Below are 23,911 nucleotides of genomic sequence, written 5' to 3'. Positions count from 1 at the left end.
TCTTTGTGGTCTAATTAGTGCCATGTTGTCCACATTTTTGTGCCTTTTATTTGTGATTCCACAATTCAAAATGTGCCCTAATGGCGTTCTTACGTTCAAGGAAGATGTAACATGACTGATATTTAGATAAGCTCTGCTCAGGCACAAGTTACAGTGCTATTGGCCACATGTTAATAAATCAACAATATATATATCATGTAAAGTGTCCTTAAACAGAAGCCTATGTAATGCAAGGTTATATGATAAATTGGTTGACAAAAATATGACCAGAGGCCCAAAGGAACGTAAATCTATATTTTTTCCTTAGAATGATGATTCAGTATTCACAAATTCACACGTGGCGGCTACTTTATAGAACATAACAACTGTGAATGAGTCTTTATACATGTATATAAAGCTTATAATTAAAAAAATATATTCTTGGCCAGACTCACTCTTTGACCACACCAAAATCTGGCTAGGAATTAAGGAGCCCTAGCACTCAAGAGACGTTATTCCTGTAGCTTCAGTTCAGCTGATTGACACAAGTAGTTAAGAAGCTAAAGGTTCGGGCTTGACCCTGGGCCATGTGGGCCACCGGTCTAATGAATACACTGCTACATTTGTCAGACTATCCCCTTTTCCAATATGTTACTCTGTGATCGAAGACATTTCCTGAGTTTGGGTTTGTAAGGCATGATCACTATGACCACTAGTCACATGGTAAACCAGGAGCAAACCAGGGCAGAACAGAGCCATCCGTGATCGCTAGGGAATAAAGCAATTGAGTCAGGGGTCCTGTGTTTGATCAAACAGGTATATTGGAAGAGTGTATATAAGATGAGGTCCAGAAGGATATATATCTCTCCAAACATTAATCATAGTTGGTTCTGAAATAACAGGATTTTACACGATTTCCTCTCCTTTTGCATATCTGTATTTATTTTAAGGTTTATGCATGGATCCTGTTTCCATATTTTAAAAAAATTTATAAGAAAAAAATTCAATGAAACGTAACTATTGATTGAGATTACAGGAGACTTTTATGGCCTCCTTTTGCTAACTTTTTTGCAATGACCATTTATTATCTTGTAGTTTGGACATGTTCCGATAGTGTCTCAGCGTGGAGGCGGGTTGGGTCCTGTGCAGTTAAGAACTAACGATTACTGGGCCTGCCGTACCATCTGCCAGGCTCAGCACATGCTCCAGGCACTGTATCATTAATCCTCTCAATGAACCTTTCAGAATAGATACTATTATGATCCTCATCACACAGATAAGGAAAGTGAGGCTCAGAGATTGTTAAATAACTTGCAAAGGGCAACAACAGAACCCATAGTAACCTCAGTGTGCCTCTAAATTTCATGCTCTCCTGCCTCCGACATGTACCTCACTTCTGTCTCCATGGGTTCATGTCCTCACCCTCTTGGTCCTGGGCCCACACTGCCCACATCCCAGCAGCCAGACATGCCCACCTCACTGTTGCTGTAGCGCGCAAGTTCAGAGATGAAGCGGATGTGGTCATCCCGGATCTGAACCATCTGCTCGCAGATGTTGTACTGGGGGCTGATGCTGCTCTGGGTGCACGTCCACCTGGGTAGACAATCAGGGGGTCGGAGTGGGACTCCACCCCAGAAGCGTGGGTAGGACAGGCTCGAGGCTCTCACCCAACTTGGCCAGATCCCCCAGATGGCACCAAAAGGCACTCCAGGAACCTCTCAGCCAGGGAGCCTGCTAAGTACAATGCTGTGGGGACCACAGGCCTAGTGGAATGGTCCTTCCTCCTCTTCCTTGGGGCCAGTCTCCTCTAAGACCCAATCATAGGCCTTTCCAGGAGTGGAGTCCATAATACTTACCAGTAATATGAGAGGGGAGAAGCCACAGCTTCTCTAGGGCTGCAAAGGGCCAGAATCCAAGCAAAAAAAAGCAAGGTGGGCAACCTCCCCAAGCCCATCTGCTGACTAACAGCACTAACACAGGGGCCTTTGGGTCAGGACTAGGGAACCTAAATAGGATTATGCCTCTTTTCCAATAGGGACCTGGCAAGCAGGAGCACCCCATGGAGAGGGAAGCCATAATTATTCTGACGGGCATGGCTGGCCCCTCTCCCTCCACCCAGCCCCTTTCTCTTCTTCCTCCCCCCCATCTCCTCTCTTTCCCTCTATCCACTCTCTCCCCTCCTCTCCCTCTCTCTCTTCTTTATGCTCAACTCTTTTCGAATAAACATCTTGGGGAACCATCCTGAATTGTGGAGGAAGTAAATGAATGAAAATCTTCACTCTATCCCCCAGAGGGGAAAAAAAAGACCGCCGTCACCCTCTCCTGCCATCGGGTGCTGGTGACCCAGCAGAGTCTAAGCATGAACACCAAACAAGACAGAAACATACTCCGGGGAGAACTTAGTGTTTCAAAAGGGTCCCTGAAGGAGTTCTCATGAGAACAGGAGAGTGGTGATAGCCTTCCTTGGGCTTACTTTTTGGTGTCAGTTTTGTTTTATTTGTGCAGGGATGGAGCACACCACCCCTTGAACCTGACACCCTGCCCTGGTTACCCCACCAACTTCAGGTGGTCGAGAAGTAATACAGGGAAAAGTGAGCAAATGAGTCCAGCACTCTCGACTCTTTGCTCCTATAAAACCTCTTCACACACTAGTAGCCAGAGGGTTATGAAAAGACTAAATTGGCTGTCCTTGGGGAGACAAATTCATAGCAGCTCCACTTCAAGGCTGTGCCATCTGTATCTTTTCAAGCCATTGCAACCCTTGCCCTTGACTAAGGGATGCCAGTTCCCCTCTGTATGGAAAGGCCCATCCACCCAACTCTGGGCAGAATGCATACAGAAGGAACCTCCTTAACAGCCTCAGAGATCTAAGGGGTGGCCAAAGAAGAGCCAGATGCACCCCAACTCCCATGAGGCACTGACACCCCAGGCCATCACACAGGTTACCTAGGACCGTGGTTTATAAAGAGCCCCAAGGTGAAGCTGTCAACCTACTTCATTGTTGGGACCATCTAGACCCCACACTCCACAGTGGACATACTGCATGGCCATTACACCCAAGGAGCAGATCAAGTGAGGAAAAACACCACCTCTCTCCCCAACCACTGAGTGCCGGCCACTCCTCCCCACTTCTTACGGGAAGAAGGGACTTGCTGTCCCACTGGCGGGCTATATCAGTCACTGCTGGGCTGGACAAGGGGCATGGCTGTGCTCTGAGCCTTTTTGAACCTGATAGCAAAGGATGGACACAAAAGGGCCCAGAGCACCCCCTGCAGTGTCCCTCTGGCCCACGCCAGTGTTCTGACAGATTCCACCTGCCCAGGGTTCTGGGGAGGGAGGAGGGGCTGAAGTGGCCCCTTGGCTCCCTGCCCAGGCTGGGCGTCCTCACGGGAGCCGAGAGACATTACGGCAGGCACTCACTTGGACTTGTTCTCTTCATAGTGAGCACTGGTCTTAATGTATCTGGCCAGCTCTATCTGCATGTCGCCGAAAAGGGGCACCACCTGCAGCTGCTGCAAAGGAAGCAAACACAGCGTGTAAGACGCAGAGGGCAGGGCGGGCGGCGGCCTCCACGGCCACCCCACGGGGGAGGCAGGCCTCCGTGTGCCTGGGGGCTGACCCCTAGTTTCTGCTTCTGATGGGGCCATAGTGTGACCTGGAACCAAAAGGAGGTCCTCCTCTGCCTCCAGCCAACTCTGTGCTCCAGATAACTGAGCCCAGCAAGGTACAGTGGCTTGTCTAAGTGCACTGGCCAGCAGAATGGACAAAAGCCAAGACCAGGTGGCCCGCCTCCCAGTGCAAGGCTCTTTCTGCTCCACTGTTCCCCAGCTTGAGGATCCTCGCTGCTACTGATGACTATATTAAAAGTGAGTGTCTGAGAGCTGCTGGCTGGGTGTGGCCTCCTTGAGAAGGCCCACACCACGAAAAATTAAAACCACAGTAATACCTAACACCAGAGGGCAGACCAACGGAGGGGAGGCTGCTATTTAACGTTGCTTCTCATGCACTAGGTACTATGCCAAGCACTTTAAAACATATCTCAAACCATATAATAACCCTGGGAAGTCAGTACTATTATCACACCCACTTTACAGATGAAGAAAATGAAGCTTAAACAGTTTATGTGATTTTTCACAAAGACCAGTTAGATTTCAAGGAGCCAGGATTATAACCCAGGCTTCTGACTCACCCATGGAGTCCCACTAAATCCTGAGGGAATCCTACTACTCATATTTTTTCAGACTAGGAACTCAGTTTCAAGGCAATTTGGTGACTTTCCTAAAGCCATCCAGCTAGTAAGTGGCAGAGCCAGACTTAAACCCAGGCCTGTCTGTGTAGGGGTTGTATTCTTCTGTGCTATCTTTATCTTGTTCATGCTGATTTAAGGCAGCTTTCGCAAGGGTCTCCCCCCAGGATAAGTCCTGTTTTCATTTGGGGCAACCCTGGAGAAAATTAAAAGTTTCAATCTTTGAAAGGAAACGAAGAAAAGCCACAGGTCTCTTCTTGGTGACCTATGTTCCCCTTCATCTTGAAAAGTAAGTAGGACCCAGACTCTACATTTAAGGAGTTTAGTTGCTCATGGTAAGTTGGGCATTCCCGTGTCTGACCCTTCAGGCCTGCTCCATGCCGCCAGTGCCTAATATTAGAATCTCCCCTTTCAAAAATTTCAAAGACTTAGTTTAACTGCAAGTTTTTAAAGATCTGGGCCCAAAAGATAAAATCTTGGAGGCATTGGAATTAACTGTGTGTATTATAGACACTGATGAGAAATTCTGCTCAGAAGTGAAGGCAGGCTAAGGTGGCCTCCAATGTCCAGTCTTCAATTACCCTATGATTAAAGCTCTGATTTATACTGGACACTGTAGTAGGCACATCTTTCCTTAAGTAGCGAAAGATTGCAGGAAAGGAAAAAAGACTGAGGGCCTCCCAGCCAAATTTCAGCTGAATCCTGAGACTCAGAACCACCTGTGGCTTGCAGCCTTCCAGAAAATTCCTCTACTGATGGCAGGTAGAGGCCCTGTCATTCATTTTATTCACTTCCTCTTGGGCTCTTTGGCACTATAGCTTAATTAATAAGCCCCACAGTTTTCTGCCTAATTTCATTCCTTTCCCCAAAGAAATCTTGGCTCTAAGACCCCAGCCTTCTGCCCTACCCCAGTCCCAGTGGCTGACCTTAAAGAACTTATCAATTTTGCTAAGATTGATTCTTTTCTTGGCATCCAGTTTGTAAATGTTACTGACATTTCCATCCATCAGGTAGAGGCCAAAGCCCATTACCTAGAATGAGAAGAGGTAGAGCACAGAAGCTAATCACATCCATTGGAAAAGTTAAAAAACAAAAAAACTAGGTCTGGGGATGATCTTGTAGAGACACGTTCAATCAGAAAAACCCAACTGTCTTCCAATCAAGACAGGAAATTTAGGTCTAACTTCAACCAGAAATTTGGTAAATTATTAGGCAACTACTTCTTCAGGGCTTACTATGGCCCAAAGTGTGTGCTTAGGACTTTAGCAAGCATTATTCTTAATTCTCACATACAATAACTTTATTCTTTAGATGAAGAATCAGAGACGCAGAGAGGTTAGACGGCTTGCCAAGGTCACACAGTTAAGGTGCAGAGACAGGAGCTGAACAGGAGCTGAACCAGGGTCTGTCGATTAAGTCTGCTCAGTTAGGTCCTTCTTACTGGACTACTTCTAGATCCTCGCTCTATCCATGGGGTGTGGCACACACAAGTACAAGATGAATACGTGCTGAACAGTGAGGGAATGTAAAAATTATCTACTTCTTTCTCCACAGAACAAACACTGTAAAGGTTCCCAAGGAGCCCCTGGTGACTTTTTTTTTTGCAGTTTTTGGCAGGGAATGGGTTTGAACCAGCCACTTCCAGCATATGGGGCCAGCGCCCTACTCCTTTGAGCCACAGGCACCTGGTGACTTTATTCTTTTTTTTTTTTTTTGTAGAGACAGAGTCTCACTGTACCGCCCTCAGGTAGAGTGTCATGACATCACACGGCTCACAGCAACCTCTAACTCTTGGGCTTACGCGATTCTCTTGCCTCAGCCTCTCGAGCAGCTGGGACTACAGGCGCCCGCCACAACGCCCGGCTATTTTTCTGTTGCAGTTTGGCCGGGGCTGGGCTTGAACCCGCCACCCTCGGCATATGGGGCCGGCGCCCCACTCACTGAGCCACAGGCGCAAACCTCTTCACGAAAATGTCCTACTAGTGGGTCAACATGGTTGGTTGATTCCAATCCATTTAAATCTCCTGAATGCTGGCTTGTTTTCTCTTTTTAAAATGTACAGCTGTGGGACCGTGAGGAAGTCACTTCTCTCCGTGTCTCTGTTTCTCATCTGACACGAGGGAGGTGGGCCAGGAGACGGCTGAGGCTGCTCTCGTTCGGGTGCACTTTGTTCTGCAGAATGAGTCACGCTTTTCCGAGTAAGGGTGCATGGCTCCCCCTGGTGGCACGTGCATTCACCAACACAAAGTACAGGGAGACCGGACATGGCAAAAGCCGGGTGTGGAGGCCTGGCTGAGGAGGGTGGGGAACTGAGAGGGAGGGAGGCAGGAAGGGGAGGTGTGTAGGCTTTAAAGATGGACGCGAGAAAAGGAGGGACGCGGAACTGGAAGGCAGCATCTAAGACTGGTGGACTGGAATTTGTAACCTAGGCTCTGCAAACAGCAAGCCGGGAAGAGCGTGTACACGGGGAGGGATGGTGCATCTGAACTTCCGGGACTTGCAGGGAAGACAGAGTGAGCAAGTCTCCAGCCCACCCAGCCTGCAAACTTAACTGAGGGGCTACAAAAGTAAAATGGGAACACTAATGTAGGGCTGGGATTCTTAGACTGAGCAAGAGTGATACGGAGAAGAAAAAAAGTACCAGATTTTTGAAAGGTGAAATTCTGGGTATGACTCCAAAGGGGCTTGGTAGTTTGTGTAAAGGATCAGAGAAGATTGTTCATTTCAGTGTTAGGGCTGTGAGGTATAACTCAGAAACAACCTACCTCTATCAGGAGAGTAATAGACAAAGAAATGTAGCCTCATCCACATGTCATGATTTAACAGCTGCCCAATGTTCCAAATACATTTAATCACATGGGATAAAAATAATACATCCTTACGTATATTGCAAATTTTGAAAATTTATAAGCATAACAAATTAGGACACATATCAAAATTCTAAAAGTATTATCCCTGGGTGGAAAGATTGTAAGAGATTAATTTCTTTTTGAAGAGATAATATCTCGCTGTGTTGCTCAGGTTGGATTTGAATGCCTGGGCGTAAGCAATCCTCCTGCCTCAGCCTCCCAAGTAGCTGTGATTACAGGCATGTAATCCCATGCCTGGTTAATTTTTTTATGCTTTCCAGATTTTCAACAGTTAAGTATGACAGTAATTTCAGAATGAAACTTGTAAACTGATAAAACAATTGTGATCATTTTGGCAAAATATAGCAAAAACTTAAAGATTCTGCCTTCTGCGATGGCAATTTCTCTTCCAGGAGTTTTGACTTGACAAAAACGGTGTACACAGAGGCTGAGCTACAAGGGTGTTCAATGTGGTTTAGCAAAAAAATACCCAACCATCAGGATTTTTTAAATAACAACATCCCCATGTAAGGCAATACTTCGCAGTCATTAAAAATTACATTGCAGAAATATTCATAATGGCCTCTGGAAAGGTGACTCTGTCATACTAAAATTAAAGGAGCAGGTTACTAACCATTACATGCTATAAGATCTACATCTATGTTTAAGAAAAAAAGAAATATTATTTTTTTGGAAATGATTTTAAATAAGAAGGAGGTAAGAAGCAAGCCCAGGCCCAGTAGTCTCGGGCGTTTTACCTTGAGGAGCATGTGTTTCTCGCTGGGGGTCAGGTACATCTTGTTCTCGTAATAATCTACGCAAATGTTGACAATGTCTGCCAGCAGCTCCTCATAGCCTGGGATCACTTCCAGTTGCTGATGGAGACACTAAACAGCAGCACCGCCCTCTGGTCAGACAGTGTATGTATCCTGTACCAGCACCTGGGCCCACCTAGGGTGGGTCCTGACTCCTGGACCCCTGCTGAAGGTCCAGGAGGTGCAGGACAGCTCCAGGTGAAGAAGAGCCCTCCAGCCAGCCAGCTCTTGATGCCCAAATCCTCTCCTCAATGTCCCCACAGTGGTTGGCCACAGCTCCTGCACACCTCCTATGGCAGGGAATGCACCTGACTTGTGCCCCTTCATTTTATTCCCTCGCAGTTCTGATGGTCACAAAGTGCTTTCTCTGTACTTCACAGCAATGGGCTTAAGTAATTTCAGCTTAGTTCTGCGGGAGAGGACGTATCTACATGGTCTTCTGAGACCATGGCAGTAGAGAAGAGGTGGGCCAGCTGCTGTGGTCCTATGGGGACACAGCAGTGCAGGAGCATCCCCTGTTCCAGAAGGAGGCCCCCGCGCCAAGCCCTTTCTCTCCTGCAGGACATTCAGAGGGGGGACACTGCTGGTACTCCCCACAGGCAAGGGAGACGAGTCTCCAGGAAAGAAAACGTAGAGTGTCAATTACTGAGCAACCTTCTGCCATTAACTAAGAGTAGGAAGGGCCCTGCCCACCGCAGGGTTTCAATGACAATGATTTGAACCTGAAAACCCTGGGGAGATGAAGGAACCCCCTCAGTTTTGGCCTGAGTCCTACAAATATTCTAGGTGGAGCCTGTGTAGGTTGAACTGACAGAGATTGAGATAGGTTATGCCATATTGGGCAGAGCAGGAGAGTGACAGTTGGGTGGGGGGGTGCCCTGGCAAAGCATGACAGCTGAACAACAGCTTTGTCAGGCTGTGCGTGATAAGGGCTTTTATAGACTATCTCATTTATTTCTAACAACAGGCCGAGGAGATGGATTCTCATAATATTCTTAAAATAACAGACCCATTTCATAGATAAGTATGCTAATGCTTAGACTTTGCCCAAAGTCTCACAATGAGTCAGAGGCAGTCCAGGATTAGAAATCAAGGCTGCCTAACTCCACATCCCACACTGTCAGCCCATCCTCAGGTGCAGAGGGCACAGCACTGGCTGAGAGGGCTTTCAGGGAATGAAATGTGGAGAGCTTGAAAGGGCCATATGGCTGGGAGGAGAGATTGGGCCTGCATCTCCATCTCATTCTCACTAGGGGAATGGAGACGGAAGGTGTGGCCCGAGCTTGTCCACTTGGGTTCATGGCCCACACAACCTCTTGACCCCCACCCTTATCCCCGAGACACCAGGTCAGGACTAACAAGGACTCTGCCCTCACCTGGGTGATCCTGTTGTGGTTGGCCAGGAACATGGAAAGGTTCTGTGACTCCTGGATAGACTGGGGGTCCGCCATCTTCCTCAGGAACTGTGCCGCCCTGGAGTACAGACAGCAGGTGATACAGAGAGGACCCTGAGAGCGCAGCAGCCTAGGCCATGCCTCAGGGGCTCTCACCCCAACCTAACCCAGAGTTGCCATCATCCCAAAGTTAATGAGCTCTGAATCTCCCAGGTGACACTAACATCAAAGCAGAGTGTGTTCTGAAGTCATTTCCTTTGGGGCTGCTTAATTCCTTATAATAAGGATCCCTGAAATTAAAAGGCAAAAATGTACTGAAAATCTCTGAAATCTCAGAATGTTTAAGGGGAACTTGTATCCCATCAAGCAGCCAGGCGTGGCAGAATAAGAAATGAAATGGGAATCCTTGGATTTTGCTGTGGCTTCCAGTGAAGATGCACAGTAAGTTATGGAGAAGAGTCATAGGCTAGAGGCTTTGTTTTTATCGTATATTCTGTTGTGTATAGAAAAACTGCAATGTTTCTAAAGCGAAGCACTGTACAGCTAACAGAAGTCCAGTTAATGTGCCAGGATTACAAGTGAAAGGATCATGGGCACAGGGAGTACAAGCAGGACTTAATGAGAGAAAACCACAGATGCCCAGGCTTCTCTGCCTAACTTTCTGGTGGTACCTGTGTCACTATGAACTGTGAAAACAGACAAGACACCCTGCCTTGCTCATGACCTAGCTGGGCTGTAGAGGATGTGATCATGGCCGTGATGGATGGCCATTAGGTTAGGCCGCTAACCCTAACTGTGGAGACCTGGGGGAAGGTATCATACCATGAGCTACCTCTGAAATCTGCATGAAGCTGCCACTTGTGAGTCAGCCGTGAGATGAAGCCCTGTCTGCTGAGCACCCTCAGACTTCACAGTTGACTCAGGAAGATGAAACTGAGAGTTAGCCTATTCTCTCCAGCTATCTTGGAATCCCAGCAGGATGTATTTCAAGGAGGAAGGTCCTTTTTACTAGTAACACAGCAAATCCTTCTTGAGCAGCAGTTCTCAACCTGATGGTTGCGACCCACAGGAACTGTCTTAAAGGGCTGCAGCATTAGGAAGGTTGAGAACCACTGTTCTAGAGAGATGTTTCTAGACACTCTGCAGCTCCTCTGAGCCTCTACCAACACAAAGGAGATCTGATGCTTTTGACTGCCCTCCCTTACTTCCAGGTGGCTCCCTTAAGGCTCAGAAGAATGACTCTCCTTTATTCTCATTTTTTTCTTATGAACTGACACAAACCCCTGGCTCCAACCAAAACACCCCCAGTCCCCACCAGTGACTGAGGGAGGGGCCAGCACACGACTCCAGCTGGACCAAAGGCAATCCTCCCTAGGACTTTTGCTAAAGTATTTGGAAGGAGGAGCATCTTTTCCCTCCTCAGAAGCCAGGGTTGCCATCCTGGCTGGAGAGGAAATACTGCTAAAGGCTACCAGACACCTGAGAATGAGGCCAATACAGAGGAAGGTCAAGCCTAGAGGTGGAGAGACACGGCTGACGTGTTATCTGAGTACCCAGCGCAGGTATTCCTGGTCTCTGCAATTCTGACGCCAATCCACTTCCTTCATTTACATAAGCAGTTTGAACTGGCTTCTGATTCTTATAGGAAATGGCTACTGTAACCATTTTACCATTACCTTACTGGTCCACAGATGGGGAAAATGAGGATTTGATTCTATCTTGAGACATAAACCTCTGCAAAGATGCAGGTTCTCCAAAGCACTCTGTTCCTCACAACACCAATTCAGGCCCAGCCCTGCTGTGTTTGGCTAGTGCGGTAGTGTGTGCCAGAGATGAGCTAGTGAAAGGGCTCCGAAGGGTCCCGGTTTGGGAAAGGAGGAGGGGAGGGCACCCTGACCTCTTGTAGGCAGAGTGGTCGTTCTTGACGCTGCACTTCATATTCTTCAGCTCATCCAGGACGGCAAACATGTTGATGAACTTGCCCAGGGTCAGGAGGTAGGCCTCGGACACAAAGTCCTTCCTGCGCTCAGCATGGCACAGCCGCTTCACCTCGCTGCAGAACCGCTCAATGGCCTTGCGCTGGAGGCACAGAAGAGCAGGTAAGCCCGGGGCAGGTGCAGGAGGGCTCCCTGGGCTCTCCAGTAGGGACAGGGTCAAGTCTGCCCTGGGACCTGTCAGAGTCTGGCTCTTTGCAGAGAGGCTAATCTGTCAGGCAGTCTTACTCTGAGCAGTCCTTAAACACAAAGCTGACTTTTAGAATGGAGACTGAAACCCACCCCCAAGTGAGTTAAACCACTGAGTTCATTCAGAAAGATTGGCTGAGAAGTGTTGTATCTTATTCATTTTTTATATCCCCAGCACCTAGGACAGTTTCAGGCACCAGACAATAAGGAAGCAGAGAAAGATATTCAGAAAGAAAAAGCAGTAATAGCTATTTAATGAGCATCAGCTATGTGTCAGGCACCCATCTAAACACCAGAGTAGAGCAGGGAACAAAATAGGAAAACAAACAAATAAGAAAATTCTGTCCCAGGCCAGGTATGGTGGCTCATGCCTGTAATCCTAGCACTCTGGGAGGCTGAGGCAGGTGAATTGCCTGTGCTCATGGGTTCAAGATCAGCCTGAGTATAAGCAAGACCTCCTCTCTAAAAATAACCAGGCGTTGTGGCAGGTACCTGTAGTTCCAGCTACTCGGGAGGCTGAGGCAAGAGAATTGCTTGAACCCGAGAGTTTGAGGTTGCTGTGAGCTAACAGCACTCTACTGAGGGGTGACAGAGTGAGACTTTGTCTCAAAAAAAGAAAAGAATGAAAAAGAAAATTCTGTCCAAAGGAGCTATGTTCTAGTGAGGGAAGACAAAAAACGAATTCTTTTTATCAGAATGTGATATAGGTTATAGACAAGAAAAAATAAGGCAAGGAAGAGAGGTGGGAAGCACTCAGAGGACCTGCCCCTCTAAGGAAGAAATTAGAGAAGAAATCATCAAGAAGTGACTTTTAGAAAAAGAATTTAAAGAGGAGAGGAAGAAGATAAGAGTAACTGAATGGCCAGTGCAAAGGCCCTGACACCTGTTCAAGGGATGAGAAGAAAGCTGTGTGGCTGAAGTGGGGTGAGCACAGGGAAGGAACTGCAGATGGAGGGGCCAGGGCCATTGGCTCTTTCAGGCCTTCATGAGGGCTTGGGTTTGGACACTGAGCTAGCAGGGGAGACATGGGAGGTTCTAGCGTAGGAAAATATGGTCTGAATTGTATTTTAAAGGGTCACAGTGGCTGCTATGGTGAGAAAAGACTGTAAGGGGCGAGGATAGAATCAGAATCAGAAAAATAGCTAACAGCTGCTGTGTTTAAAGGTGGACTTACCATACAATCCAGCAATTCTATCCCCAGTATCTGCCCAAGAGAGATGAAAACCCAGGTCTACACAAAAACTTGTACATAAATGTGCAAGAACTAGACACCTATCTAAGAAAATGCCACAAAGGCTATGTTAACCAGTTTGATGAAAATATTTCAAACTGTATATAAAATCAGCACATTGTACCTCATGACCGCATTATTGTACACAGCTATGATTTAATAAAAATAATAAAAAAATAAAAATAAACTACAGCTGAAAAAAAAAAGAACTAGACACCCAGGCCACATGTTAGATGGTTCTAGTTATATGAAATGTCCAGCATAAGCAAATCCATGGATAGAGACAGAAAGTAGATCAGTGGTTACTGAGGGCTAGGCTGGGATAGGGTGGGAAATGAGGATATTGTGGGGTGATGGCTGAAGGGTTTGGGATTTCTTTTGGGGGTGATGAGGATTTCTAAAATGGATTGTAGTGATAGATACAGGACTCTGTGAACATATTAAATAAACATTAAAAATAATTTAAAAAGTATTTGCTGAATGAAAAAAAACTCAGCACAAAACTCCAAACAACAGTGGCCAGATAGCAGGGGCCTTTTCAAGCCTCCCCATGTACACCTTCTCCCATCCTCACCTGAAAGTACATGAACTTCATGAGCTTGGTGACCTCCGGCTCCAGCACCTCCACTGTCTTCTCATAGATCTCCACTCGGTTGGGCTGTTCATTGCATTTCACCTGTGGGAGCAGAGGTGGGTGGGGTTCATACATGTGATTTTCCCAGGCTGGTTCCACCTGTCATCTTTTTAACAGGGCCCTTTTACATTTTCATTTTGGATTATCACAATATGGTCACCCTAGTGACAGAAGGATGGGGTTGCTTTGTCTCACTGGTCTGTCAGGAGGCAGAAATACTCCCCAGAGACTGGCTGCAGAAAAGGAACCAGTTGGTCCCGAGAACAGAACCCTCCTTCTTCTGCTCTGGGCCCTGTCTCTGAGCTGTACACACATCCACGATAACTTGCCAGCTCTCCCTTCTTTAGCCTTGTCCCTGTCCCTGCTCCAGTGGGGCTGGGCCAGATTCTAAACACAGAGAAGTGTTTTGTCCATTGCTCAGGATGCACCTGGGACAAAGCTCCCCTAGCCACACACAGGCCACTGTTGGCCGATGTAAAGTGTGCCCATCAAGAAACCCATTGCCAGGCAGCCCCTGTAGCTCCGTGTGTAGACACCGGCCACATACACCAAGGATGGTGGGTTCAAACCCAGCCTAGGCCTGCTAAACAACAATGACAACGGCAACAAAAAAATAGCCGGGCAGTGTGGTGGGCACTTGTAGTCCCAGCTACTTAGGAGGCTGAGGCAAAAGAGTCACTTAAGCCCGAGAGTTTGGGGTTGCTGTGAGCTGTGACTCCACGGCACTCTACCCAGGGTGACAGGTTGAGACTCTGTCTCAAAAAAAAATAAATAAATAAATAAAAAAGAAAATAAAAGAAAAAAAAAGGAAACCTATTGCCCATGCCCAGCAGTTTTCAGCCAGTGCGCAGTGTGTACGTCAGAATCGTGTGGCAGATGTCCTCACAGCTGCAGCCCAAGACTGCTGTCAGGCAGACCAAGTCTGCAGAGAGAGTGAAAGTAAAAGCAGGGACATTCTTCACACTATGGTTTACAAATGCTCAAAATGATAGCAACACCCTAAATAGTCATCAGTTGATGATTAAATGAATAAACCATGACATAATCATACAATACCATTATGAGCTGTTAAAAGGAATAATTCAGATCTATGTGAACTGACACGAAAAGAAGCCACCATGAACTGACAGGTGAAAATAAGTCACAGAACAGGAAGTATCATTTGTTCCCAAAACAAAACAGTGTATGCATGTGTGTTCACATATAATACAGGCATAGAAAACCCAAAAGGATGCAAGCTGAACCATTAGCAGTAGTTATCGCCAGGTAGGGACTAGAATTAGGACTAAGGAGGAGTAGTTTCTGTTTACACACCTGTGGCTCGTTGATTTTGTTGTAAGGTGGTCTACTAATTATATGATGATAATGGTAATAAAAATATCTGTGTGAACAAATCAGTAATTAAGGATTAAGTGGAGCCCTGGTGTGATTCCGTCCTGTGCGGCTGTTCCTTGGAGCAGTACTTGTTTATCTCCGTCCGCCTTCTCACCACCTAAGCGCGTGCCACCACCTCACGGAAGATTCGATGGACATGGACGTGAGCCCCTTGAGGCCTCAGAACTATCTCTTCAGTTGTGAACTTAAGGCCGACAAAGATTATCACTTTAAGGTGGATAATGATGAAAATAAGCACTAGTTATCTTTAAGAACGGTCAGTTTAGGGGCTGGTGCAAAGTATAAGTTGCACATTGTTGAAGCAGAGGCAATGAATTATGAAGGCAGTCCAATTAAAGTAACACTGGCAACTTTGAAAATGTCTGTATAGCCAATGGTTTCTCTTGGGGGCTTTGAAATTACACCACGGGTGGTCTTAGGGTTGAAGCGTGGTTCAGGGCCTATGCATATTAGTGGGCAGCACTTAGTAGCTGTGGAAGAAGATGCAGAGTCAGAAGATGAAGAGGAGGAGGATGTGAAACTCTTAAGTATGTCTGGAAAGCGATCTGCTCCTGGAAGTGGAAGCAAAGTTCCACAGAAAAAAGTAAAACTTGCTGCTGATGAAGATGAAGAAGATGATTATGATGAAGATGATGATGATGATTTTGATGATGAGGAAACGGAAGAAAAAGCTCCAGTGAAGAAATCTGTGTGAGACACTCCAGCCAAAAATGCACAAAAATCAAACCAGAATGGAAAGGATTCAAAACCATCAACACTAAGATCAAAAAGTCAAGAATCCTTCAAAAAACAGGAAAAAACTCCTAAAACACCAAAAGGACCTAGTTTTGTAAAAGACATTAAGGCAAAAATGCAAGCAAGTATAGAAAAAGGTGGGTCTCTTCCCAAAGTAGAAGCCAAGTTCATCAATTATGTGAAGAATTGCTTCTGGATGACTGACCAGGAGGCTATTCAAGATCTCTGGCAGTGGAGGAAGTCTCCTTTTTAAGAAAATAGTTTCAACTGTTTGTTAAAATTTTCCATCTTACTTCATTTCTGTAACAGTTGATATCTGGCTGTCCTTTTTATAATGCAGAGTGAGAACTTTCCCTACCGTGTTTGATAAATGTTGTCCAGGTTCCATTGCCAAGAATGTGTTGTCCAAAATGCCTGTTTAGTTTTTAAAGATGGAACTCCACCCTTCACTTGGTTTTGAGTGTGTATGGAAGGTTATGATAGGGCATAGTAAGTAGTAGAGGTCAGACAAGGAAATGGTGGGGAGACAAAAAAATACATGTGAAATAAACTCAGTATTTTAATAAAGTACCACTGTTTTTCTTAAGAGGGACTTTACCTAACAATTGCAATCAGTGTAACCTGGCTTATTGTACCCTCAATGAATCCCCAACAATAAAAAAAAAAATAATAATAATAATAAAAAAAATACTGGATTTTTTGATACTGACAGAAAAAAAAAGGATTAAGTGGAAAAAACTGGCAGCAGCACACTATAAACAACATATTTCTATAAATATTAATAATAATATAGTAGACCCACTGTACATTGACCATCCAAGGGACTGTAACAAATGGTCAACATATGGAGGTCGTCAACTTAAGGAACTTAAGGCCTACTGTATACTTATGTGTGGCATATGAAAATCAGGTCAACTTGAGGAAGTGGTCAATGTATGGAGGTGGTCAAGTATGGAGGTTATAATGTAATTTACAAGGCAATATTCATGCCAGGAAAAGATCCAGAAGACTATGTAGCAAAGTGTTCACAGCGATTACCCTCTGGCAGGAGGTGGGTTTGAGTGGTGAGGTTAAGTGGGGATATTTTGCTTTTTACTTCACACTCTTCTGGTTTGGGTATCATATGGTTGGGATACACTGCTTTTGAAATAAAAAATATTGAACAAATGTTTTCAAGGGTGGCACCTGTGGTTCAAGTAGTAGGGCGTCAGTCCCATATACCAGAGGTGGCGGATTCAAACCTGGCCCAGGCCAAAAACCGCAAAAAAAAAAAATGTTTTCTTCAGTGCCTGGGCACGAGTTCTTGTCAGTTTTATGGGGCATTCTCTGAATGTCTGCAGCATTCTCTCTGGGGTAACAGGTTCTGCTTCACTCCCTGCCACCTGAGAAGCTCAGCTGTGTGGTTTGGGGTTAGGGTAGGGGTAGAGACATGTGGCAGGTCTCACCTGGGGAATGGCCCGGGAGCAGCTGCGCCAGGTGTACAGCATGACAGCATACTCGTGTCCTTCCTCCAGCATCTCATTCTGAAAGAGCAAAACACCCTCAGCAAGGAGAACCATACTGGTGCTGCACACTTCTCAACAGCCCCCCAGATCCTCCAGCAGCATGGGCATTTTGGGGGGAAAGGGGATTCTGCAGGGGAAAGGTGCTTATTAGAAATGCAGCATCTCAGGCTCCTCCCTGGGCCTATGGGATAAGAATCTGTATTTTTACAAAATTCCCAGATAATGCACACACACAGCAAGCTTGAGAAGAATAGTCCTAAATCATCCTCACATTTACCAAACAGATGGATGGCTACCTTAGAAACAATGAGCAGCTCGAGGTGTTCCCACAGCCAAAGCTGCCCCAGATAGAAGGCTGGCAAGAAAATAAGCAAGTAGCCAAACAGTACATATAGTAGATAGGTTAAAAAACAACATCACTATTAAACTGGAACTAATCAACCAATACCCAGATACACATTTGGTAGTAAAACTCAACAGAAAGCAAGCAGGTGGGAAGGGGCAGGACGGGGGGGTCAATTCACACCTAACAGGTAAAACCATACTGGGGGAGGGCACACTTAGAACTTGGACTCAAACTGTATAAAAGCGATTCATTTATCCAAAACATTTGCACCCTTGTAATATTCTGAAATTAAAAAACAGTAACAACAAAAAATCCAGGAATAATTATGAATATGTATTATGTATTGAAAAAAATTTGATGCAACATGAACCAAGCTACTAATAGCAAGCTTTCTGTGAGACTGAATTATTTTTGATGTTACTTCTTACATCACATAGACTCTAATGTTCACAATTTAATAAGCGCCCACATTACTATTTTATTATAGCAGGAAAATGATTAATATAAATTTAAAAAAATCACGTAGAGCAGATGGCAAAACAAACATGAGAAATGAACATGAAAAATACAGTGATGACTCAGCTCACCCTGTAGGTGCTTCTGTGAAATAAGCCCTCAACTCAGGTCCAAATATCTGGGCTCAAATCCCAGCTTTATCACTTATTAACCCTTTAGCCTATTTAAGTCATTTAAAAATTCTCCACTTAGTTATCTGTTAAATGATGATAAAAATAATAATCTCATAGAATTTTAGAATTAAAAGGATCACACACACACACCTCTATGTATTACACAGGTGCCAAAAATATATACACATTTTAAGGAAAAAAACTATATTAAAATTGTAATACTCAAGTTATGTCTGACATTTGACTTCTGCAATTACAAGAGATACAAAATACAAGATAACAAACATTGGTATATATTGATCATTACAATTTTAATACAGTTTTTTCCTTTCTTAAAATGTGTATACTTTTCTTGGTACCCTCTGAAAGGTGTAAGTAGTGGCATCCAGAAACTAGAGAAGAGTGGAAATAATCAGGTCAAGTTTATTGAAAGGGGAGCATGACTTGCCCGGGCAGTGCAAGGGTTGTGTCTGTGCCTAGAGACCCCTTTTGTATGGGGCTATACGGGCTGGGCAAATTCCACAGCTTGCCCAGAAAGTTAGGGTCTTTGGCAAAAACTTTTTTGGGGGGACTACTAGATCCTTTGTGTCTTAGGAGGAGAGGAGGAAGAGGAAGGGGAGAAAGGGTTCCAGTGTGGCTGCATTAGGCCCCCCAACACCCTCTGTACATAAACACACTCCAGTTCACCTCTAAGAAAAACAATCTAGCAGCACCACAAAATGTTAACCATTGAGCTGTCATTTGCCCCATTAATTCCATCCCTAGATGTATAGCTAAGAGAATCGTATATTTTAAATGGTTTTATGGTCAACAGACAGTATGCCTTAAAAAATACCATAAAAACTAATATTACTAGGCCATCTCCCTTTGAATGTGTAAATGTTTGCATCTACAGGGAAATGAACCCTAATTGATTCATTGTGAAATCCACATACCTATTTCATAATATCTTGATCAGATTTAATTTGCTTATAACAGTTCTGTTTGCATTAGCAAATGTCACTGCCAAGTCACACTTTCAATTCTTAATTTAGAGAACTTGTTAGATCAGTAACATGTCCTTGAGACTAAAAAGAATCAACGTCAAAGTCAAGCCTGTGGGTCTCCTACATGTCAAAAAAGGGGAAGAAACAGTCATGTAAGAAACACGTGTTTACTTTTAGTAAACACCTGCCAGTAGGTATAATTCCAACTCATTTATTCAAAGAATGTTTTACTGGCCACACAGGGCTCCTGGGCTCTGCTGTGTGGTGGGCACAGGGCAGTGAACAAGAAGGATGTGGACTCTGCCCTACGGACAGTTTGGCTGGCCATCAGCCAGACTGTAGTCTAATCGTGCCTAGAATGCAAAACGCAGGATGGTGTGGTGAAAAGAGACCTGGGCAGGGGCTAGGCTGGCTCTTCTTGGGGCCAGGCTGGCTCTTCTTGGGCCCATCTTTTAACTTGCAAATGCCATGGTTTCTTTATTTGGAGGTAAAGGGTTGGTCCAAATTCTTTGTTCCAAAAGCTGAAAACTCTGTAATAACTAGGCCATACCCCAGACTAGCTAAATATTTATTGGGGGTGAGGGTCCAGGTAACTGATTTTTTTAACGATCCCCAGGTGATTATTTTTGTGGTCTAGTTTGCAGCTGCAGAACTAAGGATTCTCAAAGTCCTTTATATTTCCAATATTCTGTAGTCTGAGACTTAAATCCAATGTGAGTCTGGTTCAAATTTCAGTGCTGGTAGTGACAGATCTTATCTCTCAGCATTCAGACAGCCCCCACTCCCCAAACTTCCATGTACTTGGTCACCTGTGTAGTTGATGTACTTTCTCTTCCCCTCTTCTGTGATCATTCTGGCCTTGGAGAGTCAACTTGCCCAAGTGTGGCAGGAGAAATATAAGAAAACGAGTGCCCACCTGCTGCTAGTGAGCAACTTTCCAAGTGGAAACTGTTGACTAAAGTGAGATTTTGGTGTTAGCCAAGAATGTCAACTGTACACCCTATTACTAACTCATGTCTAATCCACATCAACACTATCCCTGTAGACAGAATAAAGACCCCCAAAGCTGTCTGCATCCCAATCCCCAGTACCTACGAATATGTTACCTCATGTGGAAAAAAGGGACTATGCAGATGTAATTATGTTAAGAGTCTTGAGATGGGGAGGTTGTCTTGGATTAGTAATTATGTTAAGAGTCTTGAGATGGGGAGGTTGTCTTGGATTATCCTAGAGAGCATAGTGGAATCACAAGCATCCTTATAAGTGAAAGAGGGAGGCAGGAGAATTATAGAAGGAGAAGTAAAGATGGAAGCAGAGTTCAAGATGATAAGGACTGCTCACTGGATGGGGGCCGAAAGCCAACGAGTGCTGACAGCCTCTAGAATAGTGATTTTCAACCAGTATGCCATGGCACACGAGAAGATTTTAGGTATGCCACGAAAATTTTTAGAGATTATTAATTAAATTATTTGCAAAAAAAGTTCAAAGCACAGTAAGTATATTCTTTTTTTAACCCTTTTTTTGATCAACATAATTTAAGTGTGCAATGGAAGTTTAACTACAGATTCAAGTGTGTCGTGACAGTTTAACTACAGGTTCAAGTGCGCCGTGAGATTAAAAAAAAAAAAAAAGGTTAAATAAACACTACTCTAGAAGCTGGAAAAAGCCAAGGAAACAGATTCACCTCTAGAGCGTCCAGAGAGGAATGCTGCCCTGCCAGATGTAGGACTTACAACCTCAAGAACTGCAAGAAAATAAATTTTTATTGTTTTAAGCCACTAAGCCTGTGATAATCTGTTAGAGCAGCCATAGAAAGGAATACTATCACCTTCCAAACCAGCCTCTCCTTGTGGCTTCCCTCCTGGTGGCCTTGAACAGCTATTTTGGGAAAACTCCATTGGCATGGTTCCAGCTGACTGCTAAACCAAGTGGACTCACACATCCAGTGGCTCTCACATCCACATCCTATTAGCCAGCCCCAGGGCCATCCCTCTCATCCAGACTTTAATGCCTGTATGTAGACAAATTTATCTTGACTGGTTCACTTGCCCCATACACACTCACATATAACGCATTCTACATACATTAACAAACAAAATTTATCCCCAAAGCAGGATTCTCTTCACATCTCTGCCTTAGGGATGAAGATTTTCCACTGTTTTGATTTTTTAAATAAATTAAAGCCTTCTGTTATGAGCTAAATTGCATACCCCCCAAATTCCTATGTTGAAGCTCTAAACTTCAGTATCTCAGGATGTTGACTATATTTGGAGACAGGATCTTTAAAGAGGTAATTAAGTAAAAAAAAAAAAAAAAAATGAGATCATTAGAATGGGCCCTAGTCCAATCTCACTGGGCCCTAGTCCAATCTCACTGGTATCCTTTCAAAAAGAGGAAAAATTTGGACACACAAAGGGATCCCAGGGACACACACACACAGAGAAAAGATCAGGTGAGAAGACTGCTTATAACACACAGTGAGAAGCAGCTGTCTGCAAATCAAAGACAGAGGGCTCAGGAGAAAACAGATCTATGGATACCTTGATCTTGCACTTCTAACCTCCAGAACTGTGAGAAAATAAGCATCTATTGTTTAAGCCACCCAGTCTGTGGTACTTTGTGATGGTAGCTTGAGCAAACTCATATACCCTCTATGCACTGACCCTTACCTAATTTTCTACAAAAAGTACAATTTCTCTGTATGTACCATACAGTCTAAACCCAAACAGTCCCTGAAAATTCTTGCCTCTGTACCTTTGCTCATGCTGGTTCTTCTACCTGGTACACCTCCCACCCCCCAATCTCATCACTGACTGATGAAACTCTGTGTGAGACAGCAGAGAACCATAGAAAGAGATCAGGACCAGGGATCAGTCCTGGATTTTAGATCCAATCTTATGACTCATGAGTTGTGGCAACATGAGCCACTTGCTTATAAACTTCTCTAGGCCTCAGTTTTCGCATCCCTAAAACAGGTTTAATGATCCCTTTGCTAGCAATAGGACTGTTAAGAGGATCCAATAACATGCATGAGAATACCTTACACACATTTTAAGGTGCGATATACCTATAAGCATCCTCCTACAAGGCTCCACTCAAAAGCCATTTCCTTCATCAACCTTTCTCTGATCCTCTCAAGGCCCTTTCAAGAACACATGACTTTGAACTTTTACCATGCCCTTTACCCTTAACTTTGTGTGGTATTATCTGTCTGTGAAGGGCAGCCCAGAGCACAAGTTTTATAATCAGATCAACCTGGGTCTAGATATGTCACTTGTCAGCACCAGGTCCCTGAATAAGTTACTTAACATTTCCAAGATCCAGTTTTCCCCATATGGAAAATGGATATTATAAGAGAACCTACCTCACAGGGTTGAAATGAGCAGTGAATGAGATGCTTCTAAAATATTCGCACAGAAAGTGTTCAATAAATGGTAAGCTTGTTAATTTCCCACTTGACTCATTGAGAATCAGGACCTTCCCCTGTTTGGCCTTTAAGAGGTGACTGGATCCTAAGGGCTCTGCCACCATGAATGGATTAATGCCATTATCACAGAAGGGGGTTCCTTATAAAGGACGAATTTGGAAGGTATCTCAACCATGTGATGCCTTCTGCCATGATATAACACAGCAAGAAGACCCTCAACAGATACCAGCCACTCAATCTTGGAGTTTCCAGGCCACATAATCACAAATCAGTAAGTTTCTGTTCATTATAAATTACCCAGTCTATGGTATTCTGTGACAGTGGCACAAAATGGACTAAGACATATTGTGGGAAAGGTTTATTAAGTCACAGGAAGAGCCTATAAATAAAGAATTTGAAATTCTTCAAATTTTAGAAATTTGGCCTGAGAATAAAACTGATGAAAGCCCAAGAGGGAATGGGATGATTCCTCCACAGACGGGTCAGATCCTAAGAAACAAAATAGTAACTGGCCCTCTTTGCAAACGATACAGTTTCCTAGGTGTGTTATTCCAAAGCCAAAGCCAGTGTCCCTTTGTTGAGGAACCTTTTGCACTTTGGTCAAGAGACAAAATTCCACACACTTGGTAATCTGTAAAGACAAGGCAGGATTTAATCGCATGTTAATTCAAAAAGCTATAAGAGTTTAGGGAAGTGAGCACTGGGGATTAAGCTGGGTGCTAACAGTGAGTGGGATTTTGCAAAGCTGGAAGATAAAGGGGAACAGTACGTCCCTGGGCACTGAGAGGGAGATGGGGCAGAATGTGGGAATGGGCTTAAGCAGATGGTCTGACTGAGGCGGGGGATCCTGGAGGGGCTGAGCACGCGCCCCTGATATGAGAAGCTGCCTGCAGCCCCTCCCACCCCAGCAGGCAGCATGTCTGCACACGTGAGCCACAGAGACTTACCATGCTGGAGTGCACTGTGGCCTGCTCAATGTACCTTGCAATGCCCGTGACAAACGCATTCCTGTCCTCGAAGTTTGTGTCAAAGTTGGCCTGTGGAATTAGAGGACGGGAACATTTGGTTATTGGAAAACAGGTCCAAGGTGGCTGCCAACAAATACCACAAGCTCTCTGTGGAAACCTACTGCTGTACCACCTTTCATCTTGCCCCTTCCCCCTCAAAATTCCGACTCTTAATCACACAGGGCAGGAGCAGGCTGATGACAGGGCCTGCGGCTGCTTCTCAACAGTAACCAGGTTCACTCAGCTGAGCCTCAGAGTAAACGCTTAAAGTCCACAAGCCCAAATACCCGCTAGAAGTTAGGATGTGCATTGCTTTAATTCAGCAGCTCCAGAAATACTTACCCAAGGGTGCAGATATGTATGTACAAGGATAATCACTGCAGCATTTTTTGTGATTAAAAAAAGGAAACAACCCAATTGTTCATTAATAACAAAAGACTAAATAAATGATAGTATATCCATAAATGTACTTAATTAGAACCATGATGTGGTTAAACATAATACGGCAGTATTGTTGTATTGTCATAGAAAAATTCCCATAGTAAACTTT

At 44.7% G+C, this 23,911-nt stretch overlaps 1 protein-coding gene and 1 pseudogene across 7 annotated transcripts in view; one reads left to right on the top strand and one right to left on the bottom strand.

Moving 5' to 3' along the window:
- CYFIP2 (cytoplasmic FMR1 interacting protein 2) overlaps positions 1-23,911 on the bottom strand; it is a 134,282-nt gene that overhangs the window by 89,575 nt on the left and 20,796 nt on the right. For all 6 annotated transcript variants that reach the window (XM_053566072.1, XM_053566073.1, XM_053566074.1 and 3 more), the window contains exons 3-11: positions 23,302-23,391; positions 16,907-16,984; positions 13,272-13,373; positions 11,181-11,362; positions 9,266-9,362; positions 7,833-7,961; positions 5,152-5,256; positions 3,400-3,491; positions 1,455-1,572 (exon numbers count right to left, since the gene is read on the bottom strand). In XM_053566072.1, coding sequence (XP_053422047.1) covers positions 1,455-1,572; positions 3,400-3,491; positions 5,152-5,256; positions 7,833-7,961; positions 9,266-9,362; positions 11,181-11,362; positions 13,272-13,373; positions 16,907-16,984; positions 23,302-23,391 — 993 coding nt within the window. The remainder of the gene's footprint in view (positions 1-1,454; positions 1,573-3,399; positions 3,492-5,151; positions 5,257-7,832; positions 7,962-9,265; positions 9,363-11,180; positions 11,363-13,271; positions 13,374-16,906; positions 16,985-23,301; positions 23,392-23,911) is intronic.
- Positions 14,993-15,913, top strand: LOC128568428 (nucleophosmin-like; annotated as a pseudogene). The gene has a single exon (XR_008375158.1). The product of XR_008375158.1 is annotated as a nucleophosmin-like (transcript).

The sequence above is a fragment of the Nycticebus coucang genome, chromosome 17 (genome assembly GCF_027406575.1).
Source record: "Nycticebus coucang isolate mNycCou1 chromosome 17, mNycCou1.pri, whole genome shotgun sequence".
NCBI classification, from domain to species: Eukaryota; Metazoa; Chordata; class Mammalia; order Primates; family Lorisidae; genus Nycticebus; species Nycticebus coucang.
The sequence above is the reverse complement of the archived record's forward strand: the minus strand, read 5'-3'. Positions and strand labels throughout refer to the sequence as shown.